Genomic DNA, 23,660 nt, shown 5'->3' on the forward strand with positions numbered 1-23,660 from the left:
GGCCTGACAAGCGCGGCGGGACAAAAGGTTGCGCGATTTATTAATCCGTATTAAGGAGAATCAGGGGCGATCAATAAAAGCCTCATCTACATTCTCGGGCTACTTGGTAATTTTCTTGCTTCTGAAGCTTTTTAAAGAGTTATACCCTCTGTTGCCACACACGGGAAGATATTTTATTAACAAATCAATCGCGACTTTGTAAAGGATAAGATTAATAGTTAAGATTTAGCATAATGGCGGGCGCGTTATGAATTATTGAAAATTATACTATTGATTTTTTTCCTCGCTACTAACCAAGAAGGTCAATTTTTGTTTTAACACAAATCGTCAAATATTAAAAGCTAGGCTTTTGTCATAACTTCACTTTTATAGTTACACCAGATTCCTAAAATCATTTTACAACGCTCTCTCACCGCTGCCTGTGAAAAAAATGTTTTTTACTCCTCCTGGTAACTGAAAGCACCATCAAGATAATTTCTCCCTCTGTAATACTGCTCATTAATAAACATATAGAAACTCATAGTCATATCGCAACTGTTTGAGGAACTCCTTGGTTTTCTTTTTCTCTTTCCCTTTATTTTTTTTTTCTCAAGAAGAATGATAAATGCAGCTGGAATATTAAAGCAAAAAAAAAAAAAAAAATACAGGGGGCAAAAGTAACTGCCTCGCTGGCAAATTAGATTTTTCCGTTCCAACACTTTAAACCTGTTTTACTGTTTTTCCTCCCACTTCGTACCCATATTTAAAACCCGAAGCTGTTACAGTTTAAATAGCGATAGTACAAACTATTTATTGCTCTTTTTACTCTCTCTTTTCTTTTTCCTTTCTTTCTTTCTTTCTTTCTTTCTTTTTTTTTAACTATCTTAACCTGGAGCTTTTCTTATCTGGGATTAAGGCTGTCAAGGACTCTAATCCACGCAAAGTGAATTTATTGAAAAATTTTCTTTCAGATTCATCTGGCTGTTTATTTGGGGCCTTTCTAACACCAAAACACTCTTTAAGATCCCCAGAAACAGGCAGCATGTGAAAGGATTTTTAAAAWTTTACATGCGTCTTTTACGCAACTGAAAACTTGCATGTTCCACCGGCGAGAATTTGAATTTTCTCCTGTTTCCGGGTATTTGAATGTTTTGCACTTTACCGTACACTTTACACTGCTGGAAACAATAACCCTATTTAAAATTTCGCTGTGGCAATGAGACAGACCTTTTAAAACCTTATCGCAGCTGTTCAAATACAACATCATTGTCAGGTTAAGAGCCAGTGTCTTTTATAGCTGCAGTCTCTAGCTTCTGTGTTGCCGGAGAGTTTAAATATTACCTTCGTAATATTCGCTGCTTTWAAGATTTTTTGCCGCAATCCCTGCGCCTTGCACAGCCCTCTGCCCTTCCCGAGCACGCTGCACGGCCACTGCCGTTTTTGCACAGAAACGGGGGTCTCGAAAACACGTCTATTTAAGATCATTATCAGAGCCATTGCTAAGATTTGCCTGAGCGCAGAAACAAGCTGCAGCGGAGTTCACGACGCTCCCGCTTTGAGGACTGGATTCCCCCCCTTGCTTTCTAGCAATTTCCTCTTTTTAAACAACAGCCCAGACAACCCACAGAGTTTAAAGAAACAAAATACTATTTTCCTTGACGCAGTTTAAGACTTGACTGTTAAATCTAATCAGGAATTTTATGCCCATCAAATGGGTCTTTCATAATCTTTATTTACACTTTAAGAAAAGAGTGTCCCAGAAATATCCCAACTGAAGTATTATCCTAGAGGTTTGCTGTGGATTTTGCCCAATAGTAAAGTTAAAACAATAAGCTAATGCTTAACCGCTTTCCACGCCAGCCTCTGTTGTGCTAAATGACCTAACTCCCTGACTCCTGATTATACATGAGATCTCTTTGATTTTTAATTGAAAATATGAATTTCTTACATGTCACTACACGGAAACTCAGATGATGGCTATGGTGATAATGATTTAAATATCACATTCAGGACTGGCGAACAGCTCCGTAAGACCCTTCGCTCACGATAAATCACCAGTTGTTTTAAAAACGGGCAGCATTTTTTTATTGAAAATGAAAAGTAGGAAAGTTAAAGTTTGAGGTAAATAGAAGTTGAATAAACATGCAGGAGTCGCTGGGGAACTGGGGACTTAGGCTCTAGGTATTTAATGTCACTGCTGTTTTAAATCATATTAAAATGGAATCAAGTAATTAACATTAATAAATAAATCAATATTGTGCAATAAATGAGATATACAATCCACATTAATATAAAGGTTTTGCTCTCAGAGCCCCATATTTTTCCGAATGGGGGTGGAAAAAAACCCAACCAAGGGGTCCATGCAGATGTAAATTACTATTTGTAATAAAGCATAGGTGGACACTACAGTTTTCTCCTCAAGCAAATGTCAGGGTAAAAAACTTGAGGTTAGAAGACGTGGCTGGAGGGATTAATTTTCATTGCCTTATCTTCCTAAACCTTATTACTCGTGATATGATTTTTCTCGACTGTGCTGACGATTCCCATACTTGCAATTTGCTGTGTTTGTGCCTCATTATAGGAGGGGGATGGGAGAGAGGTAAGGAAAAGGCTAGATATTTTGCAGATGCCTTCAGTAACAAAAGGTATTGCGAGGAATATCTTATTCTAAAAATAGACTGGAACCTAGAAAGCTTTAAGCAATATTACTTTCATTTAGTCGATTTCAGCAATTTATTTAAGATATCTTTTAACGCGCGGACTGTATGTTTTATACTACGCTGTTGTATTGAAGGGAGATTGAAGAATATTTTTATTTAAGGAAAAAAAAATTGGCTACAGTATTGTGACCTTTCGTCTTTTAATAATGAAACTGTCCCGCTGCCCAGATTTCTATGTGCCATATTTTCATAGAAAGAGTCGACGTCTGGGTTGAGGGCTCAAGCACCCAGGATTTTTTTTTTTTTTTTTTGAGGGGGGGGAATACTAATGGTNGGGGGGAATACTAATGGTATGATTATGTTTAAAACACGAAAGCTTATAAAATATACAAAATAGCCTACTGGCCATTTCTTCAAAGGTGTTATTTCTGAGTGTGAGGATCGCACGGTAGCATTGACTGTGCTCCCAGGTTCGCTCAAAGCCGTACTTCGTCCTCTATTGTATTTCAGTATTTCAGTGCACACAGAAGTATATATCCGGAGCTGTAAGATTTTAGCGTGTAAACTGATCGGGGATAATGCACTCAGCCTCTGCTTTTGGGTTACTCATTTATCTTTCGGTAGATTCCTGCCAAATCTGTAATTTAATCTGAAAATAAGCAAATATCCTATTCGTTCTCCAAGAAGGAGAAGCCCAAAGATATAGCTCCCAACCTTTCCTTAAGGAATAATATAGAAAGGGGAAAAAAGAATAGGAGAGATTATGGACTCCCACAGAATCATCGCATTTACTTGATGATTCAAAAAAAGAACAAAGCAGCGTTTCCACCTTCAACTTTTTTTATTATTATTATTTATTTTAATTAACAGCACATCCTGGCTCCAATCACTCGTTTACGTTCTTTGAGATCGGCCTCACTGTAATTGCGAGCGGTTAAAGCATCACATCATAGCAGCCTAATGGATTCAGGGTTGGTGTGCGTTCTCTAAAGCCAAGAAAAATAAACAAACAAAAAAACTTTGCTAAATATTTCCCTCTCGAAATAGGTAACCCCATCGAGAGACCAAGGGCTTCTCCTTCGTGCTCGGGATGTGGTTAAAAGCGCTACCTTTAGCGTCAAAGATTCCAATTATTTTAGATTGTACAATGCCATTTTATTGCAGACGGAAAGGCTATTTCTAGGAAACTCTTAACAATGAACTTCTAAAAAAAACTTCAGCGGACAAAGTGCCAACAAATACTTTCAGGAGAGATGGGGCTTTTAAAATGCAGAATATGGCTGAGCCAACGTGAAATAGATTTTGATGAATTCTGCAAAACGGCAGAAAGAAGCGAAGCCTTTTCTTTGGTGTGATTGTTATTAAAAGTGCATGTTGRAGGAAAAAAACAAAACACAATAAACAGAAAAAGGGAACATGCTCGGTCACTGGAGAATGGCCAGGAAATTCATAAGCTTCGCTTTAATTTTCTAGTATCTAGTTCCATTTTAATAGATCTCCATAGCGTTTTTAAAGGAGAGAGATTTCATTCAGCAATTCTTTGGCAAGATGATGTTCGGATATTAAAATTATCTTTTTTTTCCCCTTTACTCTTTCTCCCTCTTTAAAAATAGACACTCTCAGGATCTAATGCTAATATCGCGTTTAAATAGAGTACATTTTTTAAATTAAGCTTTCTGTACCTCTAGTTTTATTTAAGCAAAAGCTCTGAATACGAATTGAAAGAGAAACTGTGAAAATGCATGATTTTTATATTACTTTTCTTCTAGCCACGTTAAGGCTATCCTAAGAAGTGTAAATAGATTTTCGTTCTAGTGAACGAATTCTGAATATCATTGAGKTTTTTTTTCCTAAAATTATGGGTATTTTTAAAGCTCAGATGCATTATAAAAGATTACGACCAAAAAATTTCTTTTAAAGTGGCATATTTCTCGAGCACGTCACGGTTATGGGTTATTTGTTTAATAAATCTTTTTGATGCTTTATTTTCTCATTTGGAAGGCCCTGAAATCTTATCGTTACTTATATATTAGATATTTTATTAGCAGTGGAATTATTATTAGGAGGAAAATATACTTCAACACCAGGACTATTGTGAGCATTACAGCACATGAGCGCGCCCTCCTGTGGCTTTTCGTGGCAAAGCACGAGGGAATTCTCTGRCTTTCTCTTCAGCTCAATCTGCCTTTCAGTCCCGAGCTTATTCCTTTCTTTTTTGAATAGAAAATTAAAATTGCTATAATTGAACATTTCTCCCAGATTTATATTAGTATGTATTGGTTTCCATGGCTCTCTTTTGCGGTATCTTAACATTTTAAAGGGAAAACAGTCTTCTAAAATAAACTCTTAAAGCACTACAGGGAACAGAAAATCAAGCAACTTGTTCTTGCCCTTTGGATTAAGGCTCAGAAGAGCCGCGAGAATTTTGCCATAAGCTCGGGCGAAAGGCTTTTAGATACTCCCTGCGACTATGTGCATTTCCAAAGAACAGGCTTTATGGGGAAATGCATATCCGGAGAAAATCCCTATATAAATATAATCTTTCTCCCTAAATTATAAAGTATTTCTTACATAGCCCCCGAGTTTGATTTTTTCAGAGAAACACAAATATATTTTTTTTAAGGAAAATAACGATATCGGGTTAATTGCCGGGCACTGAATCAGTGAAAAGAAAAATAGACAGACCGCGTTTCTCTTGCAAGGAGGGGACGGAAGGAGGGCATGCTCCCCGGGTCGCTGCGGAGAAGCTCACCTAAAAGCGGCTGGGGTTTTCTTTGCGTTATGATGCGTTTGCTAATATGGCCAGCTATGCGGTAATACGTGTGTGCGTGTGGGTGTGCGTGTGTGTGAGAGAGCGAGAGGGAGACAGAGAGAGGGGAGAGAGAGAGAGAGTGGGTGGTGGTTGAAAATAACAGAGGAACCTTAAGGCGCCTAATTATTCAGGAAGGTTAAAGGTGATGACCTTGACATTTTGGAAGTTCAAAGGCATACACTTATGTTTTTCTTGCAAAAGAGTTTTAAAAAAAATTTTTAGCCATTCGTCCCTCCGATTCCAAGTCTCGATCTTTTTAATTCTAGGGCTTTTCCTGACTTATTTGCCAGCGTTTGCCTTCACTGGATGCAAGTGTAGCGAGAGCCACTTCGTCCTATTCAAAAAAAAAGCCAAATTCTTTTCTCACTCCTTCCCTTTATTGCACATTGCGGAAATCTCTTTTTCACCCACCAGAAGGTGTATAATATAACCCAATTAAGCTGTTTAGACCCTCGGGTTTTATGGTGTTGTCTAGACAGTTCAAGGTTTTGTAAACAGCCGCGGCAGGTCACGCCGCATAAAGCGCGGGGACCTCCGCCGGATCCTGCCCTGGCGAGAGGCAGCCCCGGGCCCGGCGCATCGCCGCCGCCGCGCAAGCGGCCGCCGCGCTCCCGGCGAACCGGCCGGGTCCCCGCGGCCGCGCTGCGGCTTAGATTTCAAAGATCCACCCCCTCTGTCTCCAAACTCTTTTTTTCCCCCTACCCCTATTTTTTTTCCAGGAGAGCTAATTTTTTATAGCTCCCTCTGGTCTGCATCGCCGTGAACCCTCGTACTGGCTTATCCTTACCTAACAGTAAACAGTCATTGGCGTTGGGGATTCTGGGCTTACTGGGAGCCTGACCAGTTAAAAAGCCTTTTTCGTTGTTTATAGTAATTGTAGCCCCATCACAAGTGACGGTCTGCAGACAGCCATGTTTGCTCTGCCTCGCACTCAAGGCGGAACAGTGAAGGTTACACATACCTACAAAAGGAGAGTTAGAGATTTCAGCTAGCATTTCTTTAAAACGCGTTTCGAAAAATGCGACTTGACCTCCTCCCACTATTATTTAACTGAACTTGGCTCTAGCCCGGGAAACGCTAGGATCCTTCAGAGATGGAAATCCATACAGTGCACGGAAGATATAACCTTAACTTTACTAGAAACCATTTATTCACATGAAAAAGACAGTGGCCCATGCTTTCGGATGACAATAGAAACATATATATATATATATATTTATATATATAGTGAACGTACATTTACCATCTCTTAAATAAACCGCATTCACTTAAAGGGAGGAAAGTGTTACCCTAGCTCAAAAGCAACAACGTACCCCCCGAACTGAATTAATTGTAAGCAAAAACTACCAGACACACTGCAGGTCCATTGCTGGTACTGTGGGAGAGGAAAGAAAAGCACCTTTGGCGAGAAAATTTTGAGAATGGACTGTTGGATTTACCCTAGTTTCCCCTTATCAGGAATCTGCTCCGCCAAGCCCCGAAATCTCCAGTGGCCATTCAGTGTGTGGAGTTGCACATGAAAATGAAACTTTGAGTTCCGCAGGGTGGATGTGTCATGTAAACCAATTTACATTTGCATTCAGATGGCAAGTCAGAGAGACTGAGATTTTCTCTTTTTTTCTTCTTTCTCCCTTCTCTCTCTCTCTCTTTTGTTTTCCTTTTCTTTTTCACTTTCAAAACAAGGGATTTCCAGTGAAATATTGGAGTCGATCTCTGTTCAGTTTCTTTTCTTTCATCCTTCGATTCTGGAACCAGATTTTAACTTGTCGGTCAGTGAGGTTGAGCATTCTGGACAACTGCAGTCTTTTCTCTTTGTTTATGTACACATTGAAGAAAAACTCACGTTCCAGTTCTCTTATCTGATATTTGGTATAGGGACACCTCTTTTTCCTGGATCGCTGAGGAACTGCTGAAATTCAAGAGAGAAGAAACTGATTTATGCTGCTGCTACGAACACATTCAGATAGGAAATCAGAGACTTCGACAATATCCCATTGCCCGGAAAGCAGCCCCCTAGCAGTACAGAAAATATTCCTGGGGTTTTTGCTCTCTGGGTGACTTAACAAAAAAGAGAATATTCCGCAGTTTGTTCTTAAAAGAGAGCACTTTGAGCAGTACAGAGAGATATTTAAATGGCCTGGAAATATTCCAAGTTGCTCAAACTCCTCTTCCCCCCCCCCCGCCCAAACAAACGAAGACCTTACGCTCTAAAATGAAGGCAGCTCTGAGCACTACCTGTGAAATCTCCCTGTCTGCCCCCCTCCAAATCAACAATTTAATAACAATTAATATCCTCTTCCAAGAATACCTTAAGCCCACCTAAATTGGTTTCCTATCGTAAACACGCTTTACAACGGTAAAGGAAATCTTATAGGATACATAAAATCCTTTGGATGCTTATAAAATTGCACATAAAATGCGGCTTGACAAAGTGTTGGCCTTGTACTCTTGCCCCCAATTTACTACTGATACCTACCTGAACTGTTGCTCTTCTCTGCAACAGCCTCCCCCGAAGGGGACCCGGCGCTGTTCGCTGTTGTCACTTTCTTGTCCTGGCTGGAAGGTGTTTTACTGCAAGTGCCGTGGTGGGGCTTGCCGTCGCCCTTGCCGCCGTCGCCCTCGCCCTCGCCGTCGCCCTCGGAGAGCGGCGGGTGCGGGGGGCCGGGGGCCGCCTCGTAAAACTGGTCGAAGCCTTGCGGCAGGATCCCGTTCCTGCCCACCGCGCTGTACAAGTTGGAGGCGGCCGGAGACGGTCCGTGGTGGCTGCACACGGGGTCCGTTTTGAATAACATTTCCGTCCTCCGGTTCGCAGGCTGCAGAAAGTCTCTGTGCATCACCTCTTCAGCTGAGTAGTACGGAGCATAACTGCCCCTGTACTGCCATTTGCTGCGCTCTAATCCGTATTCCCTGAATGCTACTTCGCGCACAGGTTGGACATGAGGTAAATTAGAAGAATAAGGAAAAGTCATTTGACAGGAAGACGATTGCGACAAAAAAGAGGGTTTCGTCGAGAAATCTGATGGTGAAACGTAATAAGCACACCCTGGCAGATACATATTGGATGCGCTGTGGCTGCAATCGTCAAACTCAGTCATGTCTTCCTTTTTGCGATTGCAAGCAACCAGGAGGCTTCAATGCATTGAACAAGATCCATCTATTGCACAAGAGGGTTTGGACAGGATCAACTAAGAAAAAATCCCCACCGTGTGCTGACGTGCAATTCATCTTGATTGATTCTAGTGGTAATTATGTCACGTGACGCGATGTAGAAATGTCCTTATATCTATATCAGCCCGTCGGAATGACTCCTAAGATCTCTCCAAAGAGCCCTGCCAGCACGGAGAGATGAGCAGAGCATTTGGACAAATATAGTAGGTTTTTCCCCTCGTTCTTTCGCAAGGCGACGAGATAAACATAGGTGGTGGAGCTAATCACCTGAGAATGTGCCGTCCCGCGGCTGCAAAGGCAGCGCAGAGCCCCGCAGCTCCCGCACACACGCGTAACCACCCGGCTCTCCTCCGAGCCCTCTTGCTGGCAAACCTTCCACGAGATTTAAGGAAATAGGCTCAGAAAAAAAGCATCGTTAGGAAAGGTAACCTTTGTATTGCGGGGTGTGGGCTCAAAGCCGGACAACCTCGACTCTGTAATGTGATCACTCCCTATTAGCAGGAGTGATATTTGCTGGCTGCTGCTTACACAGACGATTAGAGGGTGATAGTTCACTTAGGAAAGCCAAGTCCCATTTACATATTCTATCGTACGAGTGAATCTGCCCGCTCGGCTCCAGCAATCCACAGTTGGCATCAAAATCGGTCACGAAATTCAAAGCATGAGTCCCGATCACCTCATTTTCCCTTGCTTAAGCCTGTGCTTAAGCACTGTGCGCTTGTATAAGGGCGCCAGAGACAAACTGAAATGAGAAATATGCAAACAGAACATCTCTCAGCAGCTTTCTTTCTTTTTTTTTTTCTAATAATAATAAAAAGGAGATATTTTCGGGCTCTCTTGGAAAGAAAAGGGCTAGGGCAGGAGAAGAAGTCCACCAGGCACGTTTTCCTTGGGAAGCAGAGCAGCAGACAAAGTGACCTCTGTTCCCGTGCCTCCAACTCCCACAAAAATGTTCACTTTCACTGGAAGGGAAAAGCAGGGTTGGGAGCAGGCGGCACACACAAGACCCGCAAGCCCCACAGCTGCCCTGCCTTCGAGGGCTCATTTTGGTCAGTTTTCTTTTTCCTCCTTGAAATATTATTTTACACAGACGAGCACAAACCGAGTCACAAAGGCTGAAAAGAAAAGAGAATAAATAATACGCTCCAGCAATAGCTCTATGCTCGAGTAATTCCTCATTCCAGAAACGGTTGCCAGCTCTCTATGGGAATGCTTCCCCCCCCCCCACTCCCAACACTGTACATACCAGCCAGAGGAGCCCCGCCATATGCTGGTCTCCAAATCAACCCGAAATCTGCCTGTGCTCCCCACGTCAAGCACGGCCGCCCCCTGCAAGCCAGGGCGCTCCGTCCAGACATCAGGCCACAGGCGACTTGCAAAAAGGCAGCCTCCAGGTCCCCCAGCAAGCAGGGAGCCCGGCAGGTAGGGAACCGGAGCGAAAGCACCGAGGACAACTTGGGGGGAAAGACCAGGGCAAACCCGGGCTTTCTCCGGCCGGCTGTTGCCGCCGGGGATCGGCGGCGGCCGTGGGGCTCGGCGGGGACACCCCGCTGGTCACCTCGGCGCGGCGGGGCTCGGCGAGGGGGAGCTGCGCCCCGGGCTGCTCCCCGCCACCGCCACCGCCACCGCCAGCGCCACCACCCCGGCCACCGCCACCGGCACCGCCACCACCTCCGCCACCGCCCCTCGAGCATCCCCGTCCCTCCAGCACCAAGGGCTGCCAAGGAGCTCCCAGAGAGGAGCCCGGCGTGCCCTTCCGAAACACCGAAACACCAAAAACAGACAGGAAAGATTAAGCTTATTCTTTCCTTCCTTCCTTCTCTCTCTCTCTCTCTTTCTTTCTTTCCTTCTTTTTCCTTTCTTTCTTTCTTTCTTTTTCCTTTCTACAGTAAAGTATTTTTTTTTTCCTCTGGTGTCTCGGTTGCAAATCACCACCAATGTCACAAACTGCTCCCAGCAGATAGACTTTCGCAAGGTATCACCAGAAACCAAGACATAAAATCACCATTTCCTCCCGTTATCGGCAACTTTCGAGCCCGTTCGGTTTCGCTGCAACACATGAACAACCTCCTAAAAATGATGCCTGCGCAGTTAAAATGGCTCCTGTGTCACTTACCACCCTGTGCTTGCAGCAGAACCGGGCAAGGATCCGCTTGGATTGTGCCCCCAGGTTTCTTCTCGCTAAGCTCATCAGGAGAGATAGCCCAGGGAAGCTCTGGAGCTTCATTTTCCTCACCGTCTAAGTAACTATTTACACCTTTGCCGGAATCCTTCACCTTCCTTTCGATGCAGCAAGCCCAGCATCAATTAAATTTTGGCGCAGGAGCCAACTGGTTTCAACTAATTCAAGTTCAAAGACATGGCGACGATTTGTTAATACGAAAACAGCCCTTTTAGGAAACAGTCTCTTAAAAAGCAATCTAATTTGGGGAATGTGGGTCCAATATCGCCGCAGAGACCCAGCTGGAATAAGRCAGACTTGGGGTTCCTGCCTGCCAGAGCATTTTCACCCTGGGGTCGGTTCCCAGCCCAGCTCTGAGCATTACATCTCCCCCCTCCTTTTTTGCCTTAAGCAGATTAAATAACATCGAAACATAAAAGCACATCATGTACAGATTCAGGCGAATACTTTACCGTTAGACGTCTTGAAACATCTGCAATCGTTGCCTGGAAATAGCAAGTATTCTAGTCCAAGAGACATTTCCAAAAGCCCTCCGTGAAAATTAAGGCGACTTGCATAACATTCGGATTTAAAAATATACCCAGTCCGGCTGGAGAAGATGCGGTATTTTTGTGCCACCCAAGATAAGACACTAACTTGACCTTAACTTTGTTATGGCGCCCCTAGTATCTGGAGAACGTGAACAGACACTGTCTGGCAGCTCTCGTAAAAACTGACTGGAGAAGAGATTCTGAGTCATTTCATTTATTGCCACTACAGTTCTGCAAGAAAGCTTTTCCTCCCTGCCAAACTTTAATTATTTATGCTCTTTTAGGAAACACAAAGGCATCCAGAGCCATTTCAAACAATCAGAGTTGCGTTTCCAGCCTTATCAAACTAGTAGGAATGGAGAGCCCCCTCAGAAGGGGTTTATCACGTTTAGACTGCAGTCGGAATGCAAAGATGTTTATGTCTGAGTAAATAAAGGAATAGATGTTCGCCTGCATGCTGTGGAGGACGGAGACATGCATGTTGCAGCTAATGGGTGCCCAGTGCACACACCCGCACACGCATGCACCCAGAGACCTAGGGGGAGGAGGGAGAGATATAGGTGAAAAGACACAAAAATAATCTATCCAAAGTGTTTAGCATCCAAAGTATACACTACTCATGTGCATCTTCTGAGCCTATACACAGAGTGTCGCACATAGATGTGGCGAAATGCACACAAGCGTGCATGCACATGCTCCCTCGCTGGCAGAAGCGGCGTGTGCATACGCAGCCCTGTGTGCGGGCGTGCATGTGTGTTGCCTACATGTATGTGCGCTTCGCCACATGCCCACAACGACTGTCGCCGCTCACGGCTTCGATTAACAGCCAAAACCTCAACTATGTACATGCATGAAATCATGCGGCATTCCCTCGGGCACATACGTGTGTTCACGGTAAGTGACTGCAAATATGTACGTTTGCCTGTGTGCACACATGCTTGCACGGAACGGCCGCAGCTGAAACGTGTAGGTCTATGTACAGGCACATACAAAGATACGTAATGCACATATTTCTACATCACCTAGCATTTTAGATCCTATCTCTTCTGTTTTGTGACCTATTTTCGTAGGCGGTTTAGATTAGAGGCTTTACAACAAGCTATCATTGCAAATTGGATACTCCTAATAAATAATACATTGCCTTTCACATCTTTTCATCCGAGGATGCTCTTCAGATTTCACATCATATATGTAATAAAGGGAATGGTCGTACTGGGGCGGATTAGGATAGGGAAGGACGAAATAAAGGGTCCAGTTCTCATGGACTGTAGCGGGACTGAAGAGTATTCCAGAAGGGAGTAAGAAAAGGGGCTTTATTTGTTTTATAGTTTTTTTTTCTCCTTTTTTCCTGGCTTGCATCATTGGGGTTGCTTCTAGTTTTTTTAATTAGGGAAATGCTATTGAAGGAAGAGACTTTTATTGTCCGCAATGCGCCAGCTCTCCGTACAGGGGGTGAATGCCTCTAAGCTTTCGAAGGACTTAGAGGTGGTGCCTCTGATTTTATGTGGATAGGTGTGCATCTCGCTCATTTGGGAAGCTCTCGCGGCGCATTTCTTCACCTCCGCTTTTCCTTTGGCAGTCAGCCCGCGGTCAGCGAGGTAGGTTTTTGTCTACATTGGGCAATGCGGCARCAATGGCCATTTTGGACGGCGAGAAATGAGCGTCCAGGTTTGGGTGGCTTTCATTCTCCCTCCCGAAACACCACCTCTGGGGCTCTCTGGAAAGCTTGCGGAAGATGGCTGCAGCTCTGCTCTCCTAAAAATCCAGCATTTTCCTCCAAAATGGCCTGGGACCGCTGTGCCCTTTACAAAACAGCACTTGCAAGMGAATGGTTGGGTAGGAGCAAAGTCCAAATACGCCTGTTATAGAGTATTGCCTTCAGGAAGGCAATGATTTTGTATAGATAGGTAACTCCTTTGTGCCTTCTACAGCAGTTATTTAGCCTTATTGAATATCTCCCGGACAACCATATTTGAGTGTACTCCATACCAGGAAAACACGAGAATAACGCAGGCTCCRCCAATGTGAATTACTATTGCTGCTGGGAGAGGCAACCCAAGGTTTCACGTGTGGAAACGCCTCTTCATTAGAAACAGATTTACGTGGAAATTGCAGCCAAAATACATTGTAATCTGGACCCAAAAATCCCTGATATATTCTTTTCCCTGAAATGTCAGAACAAGGCAATGCCTAGCATTTCCCTGGCTCTGCTTCTCCAGCCAGGCTGAATGCTCCGGGGCCGGGGAAGCTGGGGGCTGCAAGCACAGAAAGCCTGTCAGCAAGATGCGGGAAAACCCATTTCTTTCTCCTTCTAAAACAGACCTGGGCAGCGCTCCCAGCCCCTCTGCTGAGGTTTAGCCCCCGAGCTTTCTAGCTGGGTAAAAAGCAACCCGAAAGCGTTCCCCCCTCCCCTCGTAAAAATCTCTGCGGCGGAGGCTGGGGGAGAGGYGCCCAGCACAGCCAGACCCGCCGGGCTCCGGGCCGGGGCTCCGCCGCGCGGTGCCGAGCCCGCTGCCCGCCGGTGCCTGCCGCGCCGCCCGCGCCCGCCGCGCTGCTCTCCGCGCCCACCTGCGCTGCTCTCCGCGCCTTTGTTGGGGCGCAGCGTGCGGGCAAGGCCAAAGTCAGCGGCGCCGGGGAGGGCAGGGCCCGACCCGGGCCCCCGACGGCTGTGCGCGGAGCGRGGCCGCCTCCCGGGACGGGGCGGGAGAGCAGGAGGGTTTGCCCCTGGCCTTGCTCGCCGACATGAGCGAGACGAGGAGGGGGCGATGGGAGAGCCCCGACCGGCGGCTCCCGCAGGCGGCAACGCGCCCGCGGACGTGAGCGGGCAATCCCCTGCGGCCCGCGCCCTCGGGGGCCGCTCGGCCGCCCCGGGAGGCCCCGGGGCTCCGGCCGGCAGAGCCGTCGGTGCAGGCGGCGGCGAGTGGAGCGGCGCGGCAGGGGCCGCCCGCCGCGGCCGGGGCGCCGGGCCCTTGGGTGCGTGCGGAGTCGCCGCGCAGGTTACGCGCTCCCCTTGCGGCGGCGTCACGTGCCATCTCCGCCGGGCTGCGGCCAGATCTGCAGCTCCGAGCAGAGATCTTAAAAAAAAAAAAAAAAAAAAAAAAAAAAAGAGGCGGGGGGGTTATTTGTTAACCGCTTTCTCCGATCTGTGCTCGAACAGGTTATTCCAAACCACAAAACAAGCAAGCGCCGCATGTTCGCGTTCAAATGCATGGTAATACATTAATACATGAAGGGGCTAGCCAGGATTTAAATAGCTGAGATCTTTACTAGGCATTACTTCTTTATTTTTCTGCAAAATGATGTTTACATACAGTTAAAAGAAATCGATTTCAGTTTAGCACCGCTCATTCTCCAAGGAAAGAGAGGGAAACAAGCAGGAGGCATTCTATATAAGAGGAGAAAGAAAGGTTAAAAAAAGCTGATAATACAGGTTTCGCTGCTGGTCTGGCTTGTCATCTTCATTTTGGCTAAGACTTCAGCATGTGTCAATTTACACAGGGATCCTACACGGTTCGAGAAATTGTTTTAAACGGTTAAAAACGCACTTCCTTGATTTCAATCGCGAATACGCTCTACTCTAGGGGTGAACACTCCAGGCACAAGTTCATGCAGGAACGGGCAGACTCTGCTCTAGTACATAGAAAGCGCCTGCTCACGCATTACTACTCTTTTCTTTTTCATTCGTCGGTTCTGAAACCAAATTTTAACTTGCTGATCGCTCAAATTCAGTCTGTTTGATAGTTCTTTCCTCTTCTGTCGGTTAATAAACTCATTGAGGAGAAACTCGTTTTCCAATTCAGCAATTTGTTGTTTTGTGTAAGGTTTCCGTTTCTTTCTCGATCTCCCCTGGGTAGGACACCAAGGCAAACCTACAACAAACACGTCGATAATTTAGTAGATCAGGTTTGTGTATTAAGGATAATACGCAAAAACCCGAAAGATAAGAGGGCAAAAACTAGTTTGGTAAATCTGGCAAAGCACATCTGACAGCACAATTTCTATCTACCTCCGAGACGGATTAAGCGATTATCATTCCGAATGGGTAACAGAGGTATCAGAAAACAATTACAGACATCTTTTACAAAGCAAGTATCACTAGGTCGCTTCTAACTAAAGCGAGATATTTAAGGCATACCATCCTGCACTGAAGGTCTGAGGCATGACTGGACTGCTGCAGGCTGAACTGTCAGGTTCAAGTTGACTGAATTCTTGATGTCCTCCTTTAAGCTGGAAGCACAGGAATTCACTTCAAAAAGAGTAGCCGAGCCRTGCAAACTTCTCTGCAGGCTCGAGTGGTCATACTTTACGGGCTTTAAGTTGGCTGCGTGAGTAATAGTTGGGTCATTTGCGAAAGATTGCCTCTGCCTGCATCTCTCCTCTTGTTTGGAGCTCGCATCATGGGCGTAATATTTATTGTTTTCTTCCAGGCACTCTTTGTTGCTGTTGGAATTGATGTTGATTGGAACAGAGCCTGGGAGGTAAGGCTGCGAGGAGCCGCTGAACGCGTGGCTCTGGGGCTGCGCGGCGCACGAACTTGAGCAAGTCCACGGGATCGAGCTTCGGGGGTAGGAAATGGTGGGCAGAGCTGCCAATTGACTGCCATTAGCCCGCAAATTGGGAAAATAAAAGGAATCTGGAGATTGCAAATTCAAGAGAGAACCAACGTAGCCAGATCTGTAGAGACTGCGATCACACATTTCCAACAAAGGACTTCAGCTGTTCTTACAGCAGTATTTAGTTACAACAGGGAATAAGCGGAAAGCCTAAAACGATTGGACGAAACTTTGCAGACAGGTTCTTCAAAGCCGGTAATTTCAGCACCGCCTCCAGCCACCGAGCCACAGAGTCCCCCCTTTTTTTTTCCCTTTTTCTTTCCCCTTTTTTAAAAAGTCTTATGATAACACTTGAAATATGAAAATACCTAACGTGCAAGGGGGAGGGGAAAACATGGTCTCCACTTCTATAAAAGTGACTCGGACTGGCTGGCAAAGCCGCAACGCGAACGGAAAGATGAGGGGAAAACAAACATTTGCGAAGTTTTAGAGGAGATATTGCAGCTTCGAGCTGCAGCCCTCCCCCCCCTGCCCCCCACACACAAAACGGCCCCGGCTCCCTCCCGGGCTCCGGCCCCGGCTCCGCTCCCAGCCCCGGCCCGGACCCAGCCGCGGCGGCTGCCGAGGCGAGCGGCTGGGGTCCGGGGCCGGCGGGACCCCCGTGTCCGCACCGCCCTGCGCCGGGCAGCTGCGGGCAGCAAACACACTGCCAACCATAGCGGGCTGGGAAGACCCCTTGGGTCTCTCTCTCTTGATCTGAAGGAAATATGACCGCTTAGGGCACATATGTGTATTTTTACCCTGTATGGTTCAGTAAACCTTGTAGGTGTGTGCAGAGCCCCTATTTTATCAGCTTTATATACGCATTTATTTTAATTGCAATTATCATTATATGCTCGCAATTAAAATCTTAATTGTTCAGGTATTAGTGGGCATCTCCTCTGGTACAGTAATCACTGGTATTTATCTGAGATTTTCCTAGCTCTCCTTGTTTGCCTTTTTAACCTTCACCCTCATTCCAAAGCGCAGATTCCAAAACTCAGGGTTTATTTTGTCTTTTTGAAACAACAACAGCTGAGAGTTATTTTTACAGACAGCGGAGATTAAAAAAATATCTCTAAAGAAAGAGAATGCCCCGGTCTGCTCTGCAGCAGAGAGGATTTGAGTGCTCTGGTGGGCAGAGGAAGGTCTGCCTCAGCTCACTGCCTCACTGCTAGCTCCTGACTTGCACAGGAGGAATTTTTGCCCTCTGAGGAAAAACATTATGCTTTATTTTTCTTGAGGGGGCGGGAGTGTGTGTGTTTTTATATATATATATATATACATATATGTGTGTGTGTGTGTGTACGTATTTGAGGAATCAGACAGGAGCCCCGGCATCTCTCCCATTTTCTTTGTAGTTCTGCTGGATGAAAGAAACCACATCTGAGAGCATCCTCAGGGATATAGCTTATGTCCTTCCCCAAACCATGTAAATCTATTTCCTTTGGGGATAAGCCTAGGCCGCAGGCACCCAAAGACACAAATACAGAAAATTATAACTATAGTTATAGGTATTAAACTGTAAAAAACATGTAACGGGCTAAGAAAAGGCTTGAACCCTCCAGGGAAAATACACAGCTAGACAACATCCAAAGTCTAAGGTGGTGGGCCCTTGCTGGGGGACACTGCACTCCGAAATTGCTCCTGGGACATTGCAGTCCCAGTCCCCACAGAAAAATTTGGAGGCCCATCCWTTATCCGACCAGGCATTTCTGGCCTTGGCCTCTTTTCCAAGAGAATCTCCCCAACCTCAGTGAGCGCAGCTCAAGCAGAGCCCAGACTTTGTTATTCTCATTGACTGTATTAAAAACTCAAACCTGGTTAACAGGTAGGGTTAATTTTCCATGCTATTGTGCTGTCAATCATAGTTTTAATCTGGGTTTTATTTCTAAGCCAAGATCAGAGACACTACTCCTCTTGACATTTTCCTAATGAAATTCATCTCTGTTTAATGGGAATTTGAGGTGAATTCTGCAGTAATTTCATTGCCCTGGAAGAAATCTTTAAATGATGGCTCTCCCCTAGACCACACAGGACCACACAAGGATTGCTGGAGGATATTACTGACCACTGCCTTTAATTTTTATTGTTTGAATTATGTCTACCAATTGAATCTCCCTCTTGCTAGCTTATTTGTTTTCTGTTTTTTTCCCCTCCTTTAGAGGATGGCTAATACTTTCTTTCCATAATCTCATTTTACAAAAAAGCTGACAGTGATTTTTGTTTCTCATAAGACAGAAGGAACATTCTGAGTTCAAAAAGACTGTATTTTTTCCCACAGTAAACGCAAGGAATAGATGAGAGTTCCCAGTTACCGGAAAGAAAGGTGACACTTCAAACCAGCTTTTATGGGGTTAGAGAAAACAGAGCTTTCAAATAATGCTCAAATCACCTGTAATTACTAATTAATACTGCAAAAAATATGAAAACAAAATCTTGTGTAGCTGAAGAGTCTCATAGCAGCAGAAAAAAATATTTATGTTTGAATCTGTAGGGAAAAGAACCAACAGAAAGCTCTTGTTTCACAGGATATTTTCTACTGCTGCGGTGTAGATAGCCCCGAATAGCCCCGAATGGACTTTTGCTTGTTTTTCCAGCCACAGCCGGCATCTGGTTTGGAGGGCGGCGTTTTAATGCAGCGGGTGTCCCACTGTCTTTCTCTGTACAGCAAATATCATTGCTGAGGAACAGAGAGGACCAGAGCTCTGCTTTCATTTGCTCTTTTTCCAGTCCCTTTGAAAAAAAAAAAAAAAAGAAAAAAAGAAAAGAAAAAAGAAAAGAAAAGAAGTAGGCAACCAGGTCACCCTAGACGCCAGAGCTACTGCCTACACACACTGTGATTTTACTGGAATATTATTTCATTTTAAAAATGAAGGTCGTTCTGCGTGTAACTGGGCCGTCTTCGATTCTCACGCATCACTCGGGGCCGCGGCTCCGGGAAACCGGCGCGCCGCGGCCGCGGCCTATGCGAGGGGTTGTCCAGGAGATGGCAGGATTGCCTTAAACATGGCTCGCCGACCGCCGCGCTCGCAGCGGCTCCGGGCGGGCCAGCTGCCCGGCCTGCAGCGCACCGCGGACCCGCCGCTCCGTTTGCCGCGGTGCATGTTAATCATGTGTAATAATTCGCGCTGCATCTCAGGCGCATCATTAGGCTTCTTCGCTAACCGCGGATGGCTGGGACCAGCTGCAGCGGCAGCAGCGGCGGGAGGCAGCGCGGGGCGCGGAGCGGCAGCGCGGAGCGCGGGGCCGAGCGGTCGCAGCGCCCGCGGGCACGGCCTCCCCAGCGGGCTCCGGGCGCCCCGCTCCCGCGTCTGTGCACGGCGGGGGACTTTAAGTAATGCTCGTAAATGCCCCTGCTCCGGCTAGAAAACAGGTTTAATCTACAAAGGCAGGAGAGGGATTTCTCTCCCCCAGCAGCAGCAGCAGCGTTTGCCTCGCCKTCTTTCTGACCGGAGCTGCCGCTTTCCTAATGCTGCTGCACGTTGTTAGAAAATTAAAAGGCGGCTCCTCTCCATATGGTACCGATTTGCCAGCCAGTTCGTGTTTCATCCTGCCCTGGGAAGGGAGTTTTGGTCATGGCAAAGCCTGCGTCTTCTGAGAGTCCGGACACCGCCAAAGCCAAAGGTTAAGCCTGGAAGGAGGAAGGGTACAAGCCGCGACGGCTCTGCGGCCGTGAAGCATAACAGCGCTGACCGTGCCAGGGCTTCATTTTTAAGGGGAAATACGCTGGGAGGAAAACATTCCCGAGTATCAGGAGGACACAACTGTGGGTGTTTCTGCCGGGGGAGGGGGTGCTAATGGAAGAATAGAAGAATTTAAAATATTCGGCGAAAACAAGGCTAGGTCATCAGAGAGGGCTCTTCCAGGTACTTACATTTAGCCGTCTTATTTTCCCCAGATCAAACAAAAATGCCACGTGGAACAAAACCCGAACCGTTCCCAGCAGGATTTTTTTCGTTGATTCTGGGAGAATAAGCGTCACCCAAGCTGTGGATATTCAAGCGGAAGAGAAAGGGGAAGGACGAGGGAGGAGGCGGCGGAAGATCGCTCACTCTCCGGCAGATCAAGCCGCTCTGCGAAGCGAGCACCGGGCCCGCTGCCGCCGCCGCCGCCGCCCGGGGCCGCAGCGGGGCGCGGAGCCGCGCCGGGGGGCATCGCTGGGCTCCAAGGGGGAGAGGAGAGCCGGACTGCCCCCACCTCCCTCCGCTGCGCCTCTTCCTAGCGAAACCTTGCCTAGCAAAGGGCCCGTGGGCTACAGCTTCTTCAATCGCATCTGCCTCTACTTTTGCAAAGAGCCGCGCCCGGAAAGCGGCCCTACACGGATCCGCGGAGCCACGAAGCGCCCTGCTGCGAAAAGAAGGCGACCCCCCCACACACTTTATATAAATATATATATATATATATATATTTAAATATGTATATATCGAAAAGAAATCGTTTATTAAAGACGGTTCGGGAACAGTTTGGCAACATCATCAACAGCTTGGAAGTTCAGCCCGTATTTCCAACACAATGTAAAGTAAAAGCAGACTTTAAGACAAGAAAGGGAAAAGATACGGTTTATGGAAAAATAGTCTTGCTGTATGTCTTACCCACATACGTTGGTAATCAAAGTGTTCAGAGCAATAGGATATTATAATAAATAATACTAGTTGGGAACACACACATTTTCATAATTAGACGAGGCACATTAACAGAGAGGATATTGCTTCTCTCTCCTAGTAGTTGATTAGCGTGTCTGATCCAGATCACCTTGTGTATATCATAACATGCGCACTAGGTTTAAAATAACAAAAATCAACAGAGTCCTAGCCTTTTCGGCCTACATAAATTACGGTAGCTTTTGAAATTCGTCATTTATTGCTTTTGTCATTAACACCCGTTTACTTTTTGTAACTTGAAAGTTAGCAGTGAACTTTATTTCTCCAACCAGAAGCTTTTTAAATGCCGTGATAAGTGGAAGGAGAAGAGCCTTGTGCTTGATCGGACAAGCAGGCCATCGCATATCCAACATTTTGTACAACATAGGCGTTGTTTGTACCCCCGTCTTTGCAGGGAGGCTCTCCCTGGCCGCAGCCCGGCTCTGCCCCCGCCGCCGCCCGGCGCCCGGCGCCGTCGGGGCCGGGGCCGCCCGGGGCGAGGGCCGGGGCCGCGCTCCTGCCTGCGCCGGGACCGCGCTGCCGCCTTGGGACAGCCCTGCCCGGGCTCCCCGAAAGGCTGCTTCCTACCCACATGCTGCGCGTTTTTCGACTGGGAAATACAAAATCCTTCAGCTGAAAACGAAATCACAGCATTAAACTCAATCGAGAAATACCTGGAGTTCTGCTCGGAATATAATAATCCCTCGAAAAAAGATATTAAAAATCCAACTGCAGACTTTACCCCTCCGCGCATTTCTCAATTCACTCCGGATCCCGGTGGACTCCGCGAATTTTGGAAGGAGCTAGGTGCTGCCGTGGGTCCAGAATCCGGCTTTCTCGTGCTTTCCGAATCCTATTTCTTTTTTTTTTTCAGTTGGCACGTTTTGAAGTTTACGATACCAAATCAAAACTGACACTTTTTGGCACTGGCTGTTGTTCGGAGAAAGATTTACAGAAAAAGACCCCAAAGAGTTAAGCATTTAAGAAAATTATAATTGTAACCGTTCAACATATTTAAATTCGTTTATACTGGCCTACAGTGAAAAACAGAAAATATTATTATTTTAAAAAGGAAGAAACAGAACAATAAGTCAAGGTTTGCCAGCACTCCTTTCGACTGAAAGAAAAACGCTGACTTTCACGAAAAACTGTTCACAAAATTTCGCCACCACTGGAAGGAGAAAAAAATTAAATATGTTTTCAAGTCTTTCCAAAAGCCTTTAGCTGGTAGTAAACTGAGTTTATATATCCATCACTGTCCGCAACTAATAGATCAAGATACATTGTCTTTGAGTTTCGAGACTATTTTCTTATCCTTCACCCTCCTGTTTTGAAACCAAATGGTAACTTGTCTCTCAGACAGGTTTGTGGCTGCGGATATCCTTCGCCTCTTGTCCTTGTTAATGAACTTGTTAATGGCATATTCATTCTCGAGTTCTTTAAGTTGCAGTTTTGTGTACGGCACTCGCTTCTTTCTCCCACGCCGGTAGACACACATATCTGGCTGGTTTAGTGCAACATCCCCTATTGCAAAAGACATTATGTGAAAAATTAGAATTTTATTACAGGCGTTTAAAGCTTAACTGATACTTGTTGGGCACTGGTTTTCCCGGGCAAGTAAATAATGCCAGGTTGCTTTTGCAGTTTATTATCATTTACACTGCCACATTATCTGCACGTTAGTAAAGCAGCAAAACCTTGATGGACTGTCATCGCTTCTCAGGCATGCATCTCTAGCGAGCATGCAGGACGGAGAGGGCATGGGCTTGGGGCGAGAACAGGTCGCTCCTGGCAGAGCACGCACAGAAATCTCTTTGGTGCGCCTTTCCCCGGTTTGTTTGCATGTGGTTTGTGCCAGTGTGCCCTCACTCCTCGCAGTCTCTTAAGTGCTCCGGGGCTGGGTCAGTCCCCAGCCTGAGGAGCGGAGGATCGCAAGCCTTCAAGCCATCGTCCTGCAAACTGCACGCGCGAATACAACCCGAGGCCCCGCTAAAAGCGACAGAAGAAGAAGCCCCAGAGAGCCCCCGCCGCCGGGAAGACGGGCACCCAGGGCCCTGGCAGGGCTCTGGCATCTCTCCCGCGGGGCGGAAAGCGCAAAGTGAGGTTTCCTCGGGGGGCAGCTGGGGGCAAGGAAGAAATCCGCCGCCCCCCGCTCTGCGCGGGTCTGTGCAGCGCGCCCGCCGCGGCGGGCCGCTCCTGCGGCGCGGGGGGGCGGGCGGCCGAGGTGCGGGGGGGGGGGCCGCTCTGACCGCTCCTCTCCCTCTCGTACCTGGAAAGGACGATTTCCAGAAGTGGGAGCTCTGTGTCTGATCTTTAGCACAGTAAACCTGACTATTCCAGCCATTAGCCAGAGTCCAGGACTGATAGCCCTCCATTGATATGTATGTTTCGTGCCTCGGTTCCCCAGAGCCAAACGTAGAGACCATGTCTATGTACCCCGGCACGTGCTGGTAGGGGGTTGTGTAGCCCTGGTAAAAGGACACTTCCTTCGCCCGGGAGGAGACTTCATTGGCGGGGACACTCGTGCTGCTCAGACTGGAGACGTCCATGTACTTTTCCACGGGGAAGCCGCCAATGGAGGCGTGGGGGGGAGACTTCAGGGCGTTCTGCTGGATCCCAACCCCGTGGGACATCCTGCAGCTATAGTATCCGTTGCCAAAGTGGTACCCGTAGCCGAGCGCGGGGGCGGCCGCCGGCGCGGCGGAGCCCGGGCAGTCCTTGGCCGGGGGGTCGGGCCGCGCCGCCCCCGCGCGCTCCGCGCCGCCGCCGCCGCCGCTGCTGTCGCCGCGCAGTCCGTCCATCTCCCAGCTCGCTGCTTTGCTCATGGCCTTGCACATCGCGGGCGGCGGCGCGGTCCCGGGCCGGGCATGGTGCAAATTGTTATTTGCCTCCAACAGGTTGGATCCTGGCGGTACGTTTATAAAAACGAACTCCAGGTTGGGAGGGGGGACCGGGGTGGGGGCGGCCGGCTCCAGATTAGTTTGCCGCAGCCCGGGGGGCTGCTCATAGGCTGCCGTCGGAGCATGTGACCCTGCCGCCGCCCGCACTGCCCCCTGCGCTCGCAGCCCCCGGCCCGCACCGACGGCCCCCCCAC

The 23,660-nt window shown here is 47.1% G+C and overlaps 3 protein-coding genes across 6 annotated transcripts; all 3 read right to left on the reverse strand.

The window, feature by feature from the left end:
• Positions 1–2,968: 2,968 nt before the first annotated feature.
• HOXD11 (homeobox D11) lies at positions 2,969–11,293 on the reverse strand. 4 transcript variants are annotated; one of them, XM_085322638.1, is made up of 3 exons: positions 11,254–11,293; positions 7,928–9,734; positions 2,969–7,357 (listed from the first exon to the last, which is right to left on the reverse strand). In XM_085322638.1, the coding sequence occupies exons 2-3, from the start codon at positions 8,544–8,546 to the stop codon at positions 7,125–7,127; spliced, it is 852 nt and encodes a 283-aa protein (XP_085178764.1). In that variant the 5' UTR covers positions 8,547–9,734; positions 11,254–11,293; the 3' UTR covers positions 2,969–7,124. The 4 variants fall into 4 exon arrangements, with proteins under 4 accessions (XP_085178764.1, XP_085178739.1, XP_085178755.1 ...); XM_085322613.1 differs by having other exon boundaries at positions 2,969–7,360; XM_085322629.1 differs by having other exon boundaries at positions 2,969–7,360; positions 7,928–9,361; positions 11,254–11,289.
• A 3,283-nt stretch (positions 11,294–14,576) lies between these two features.
• Positions 14,577–16,199, reverse strand: HOXD12 (homeobox D12). Its single transcript, XM_085322663.1, has 2 exons — positions 15,467–16,199; positions 14,577–15,200 (listed from the first exon to the last, which is right to left on the reverse strand). The coding sequence occupies exons 1-2, from the start codon at positions 16,026–16,028 to the stop codon at positions 14,962–14,964; spliced, it is 801 nt and encodes a 266-aa protein (XP_085178789.1). The 5' UTR covers positions 16,029–16,199; the 3' UTR covers positions 14,577–14,961.
• Positions 16,200–20,345: 4,146 nt separating this feature from the next.
• On the reverse strand, positions 20,346–23,509 carry HOXD13 (homeobox D13). The gene is made up of 2 exons (XM_085322652.1): positions 22,836–23,509; positions 20,346–22,090 (listed from the first exon to the last, which is right to left on the reverse strand). Exons 1-2 carry the CDS (start codon positions 23,401–23,403, stop codon positions 21,840–21,842), a joined length of 819 nt encoding a protein of 272 aa, XP_085178778.1. The 5' UTR covers positions 23,404–23,509; the 3' UTR covers positions 20,346–21,839.
• Positions 23,510–23,660: the final 151 nt, after the last annotated feature.

The sequence above is a fragment of the Rhea americana genome, unplaced genomic scaffold (genome assembly GCF_003343005.1).
Source record: "Rhea americana isolate MKP2758 unplaced genomic scaffold, rheAme1 scaffold_12, whole genome shotgun sequence".
Classification (NCBI taxonomy): domain Eukaryota; kingdom Metazoa; phylum Chordata; class Aves; order Rheiformes; family Rheidae; genus Rhea; species Rhea americana.

Coding starts and splice junctions, on each gene's coding strand:
- HOXD11 (XM_085322613.1), bottom strand. CDS start 8,546: ATGACTGAGTTTGACGATTGCAGCCACAGCGCATCCAATATGTATCTG. Junction 7,361..7,927: donor AGAGAAGAGCAACAGTTCAG/GTAGGTATCAGT, acceptor CTTGAATTTCAG/CAGTTCCTCAGCGATCCAGG.
- HOXD13 (XM_085322652.1), bottom strand. CDS start 23,403: ATGTGCAAGGCCATGAGCAAAGCAGCGAGCTGGGAGATGGACGGACTG. Junction 22,091..22,835: donor CTGGAAATCGTCCTTTCCAG/GTACGAGAGGGA, acceptor CTTTTGCAATAG/GGGATGTTGCACTAAACCAG.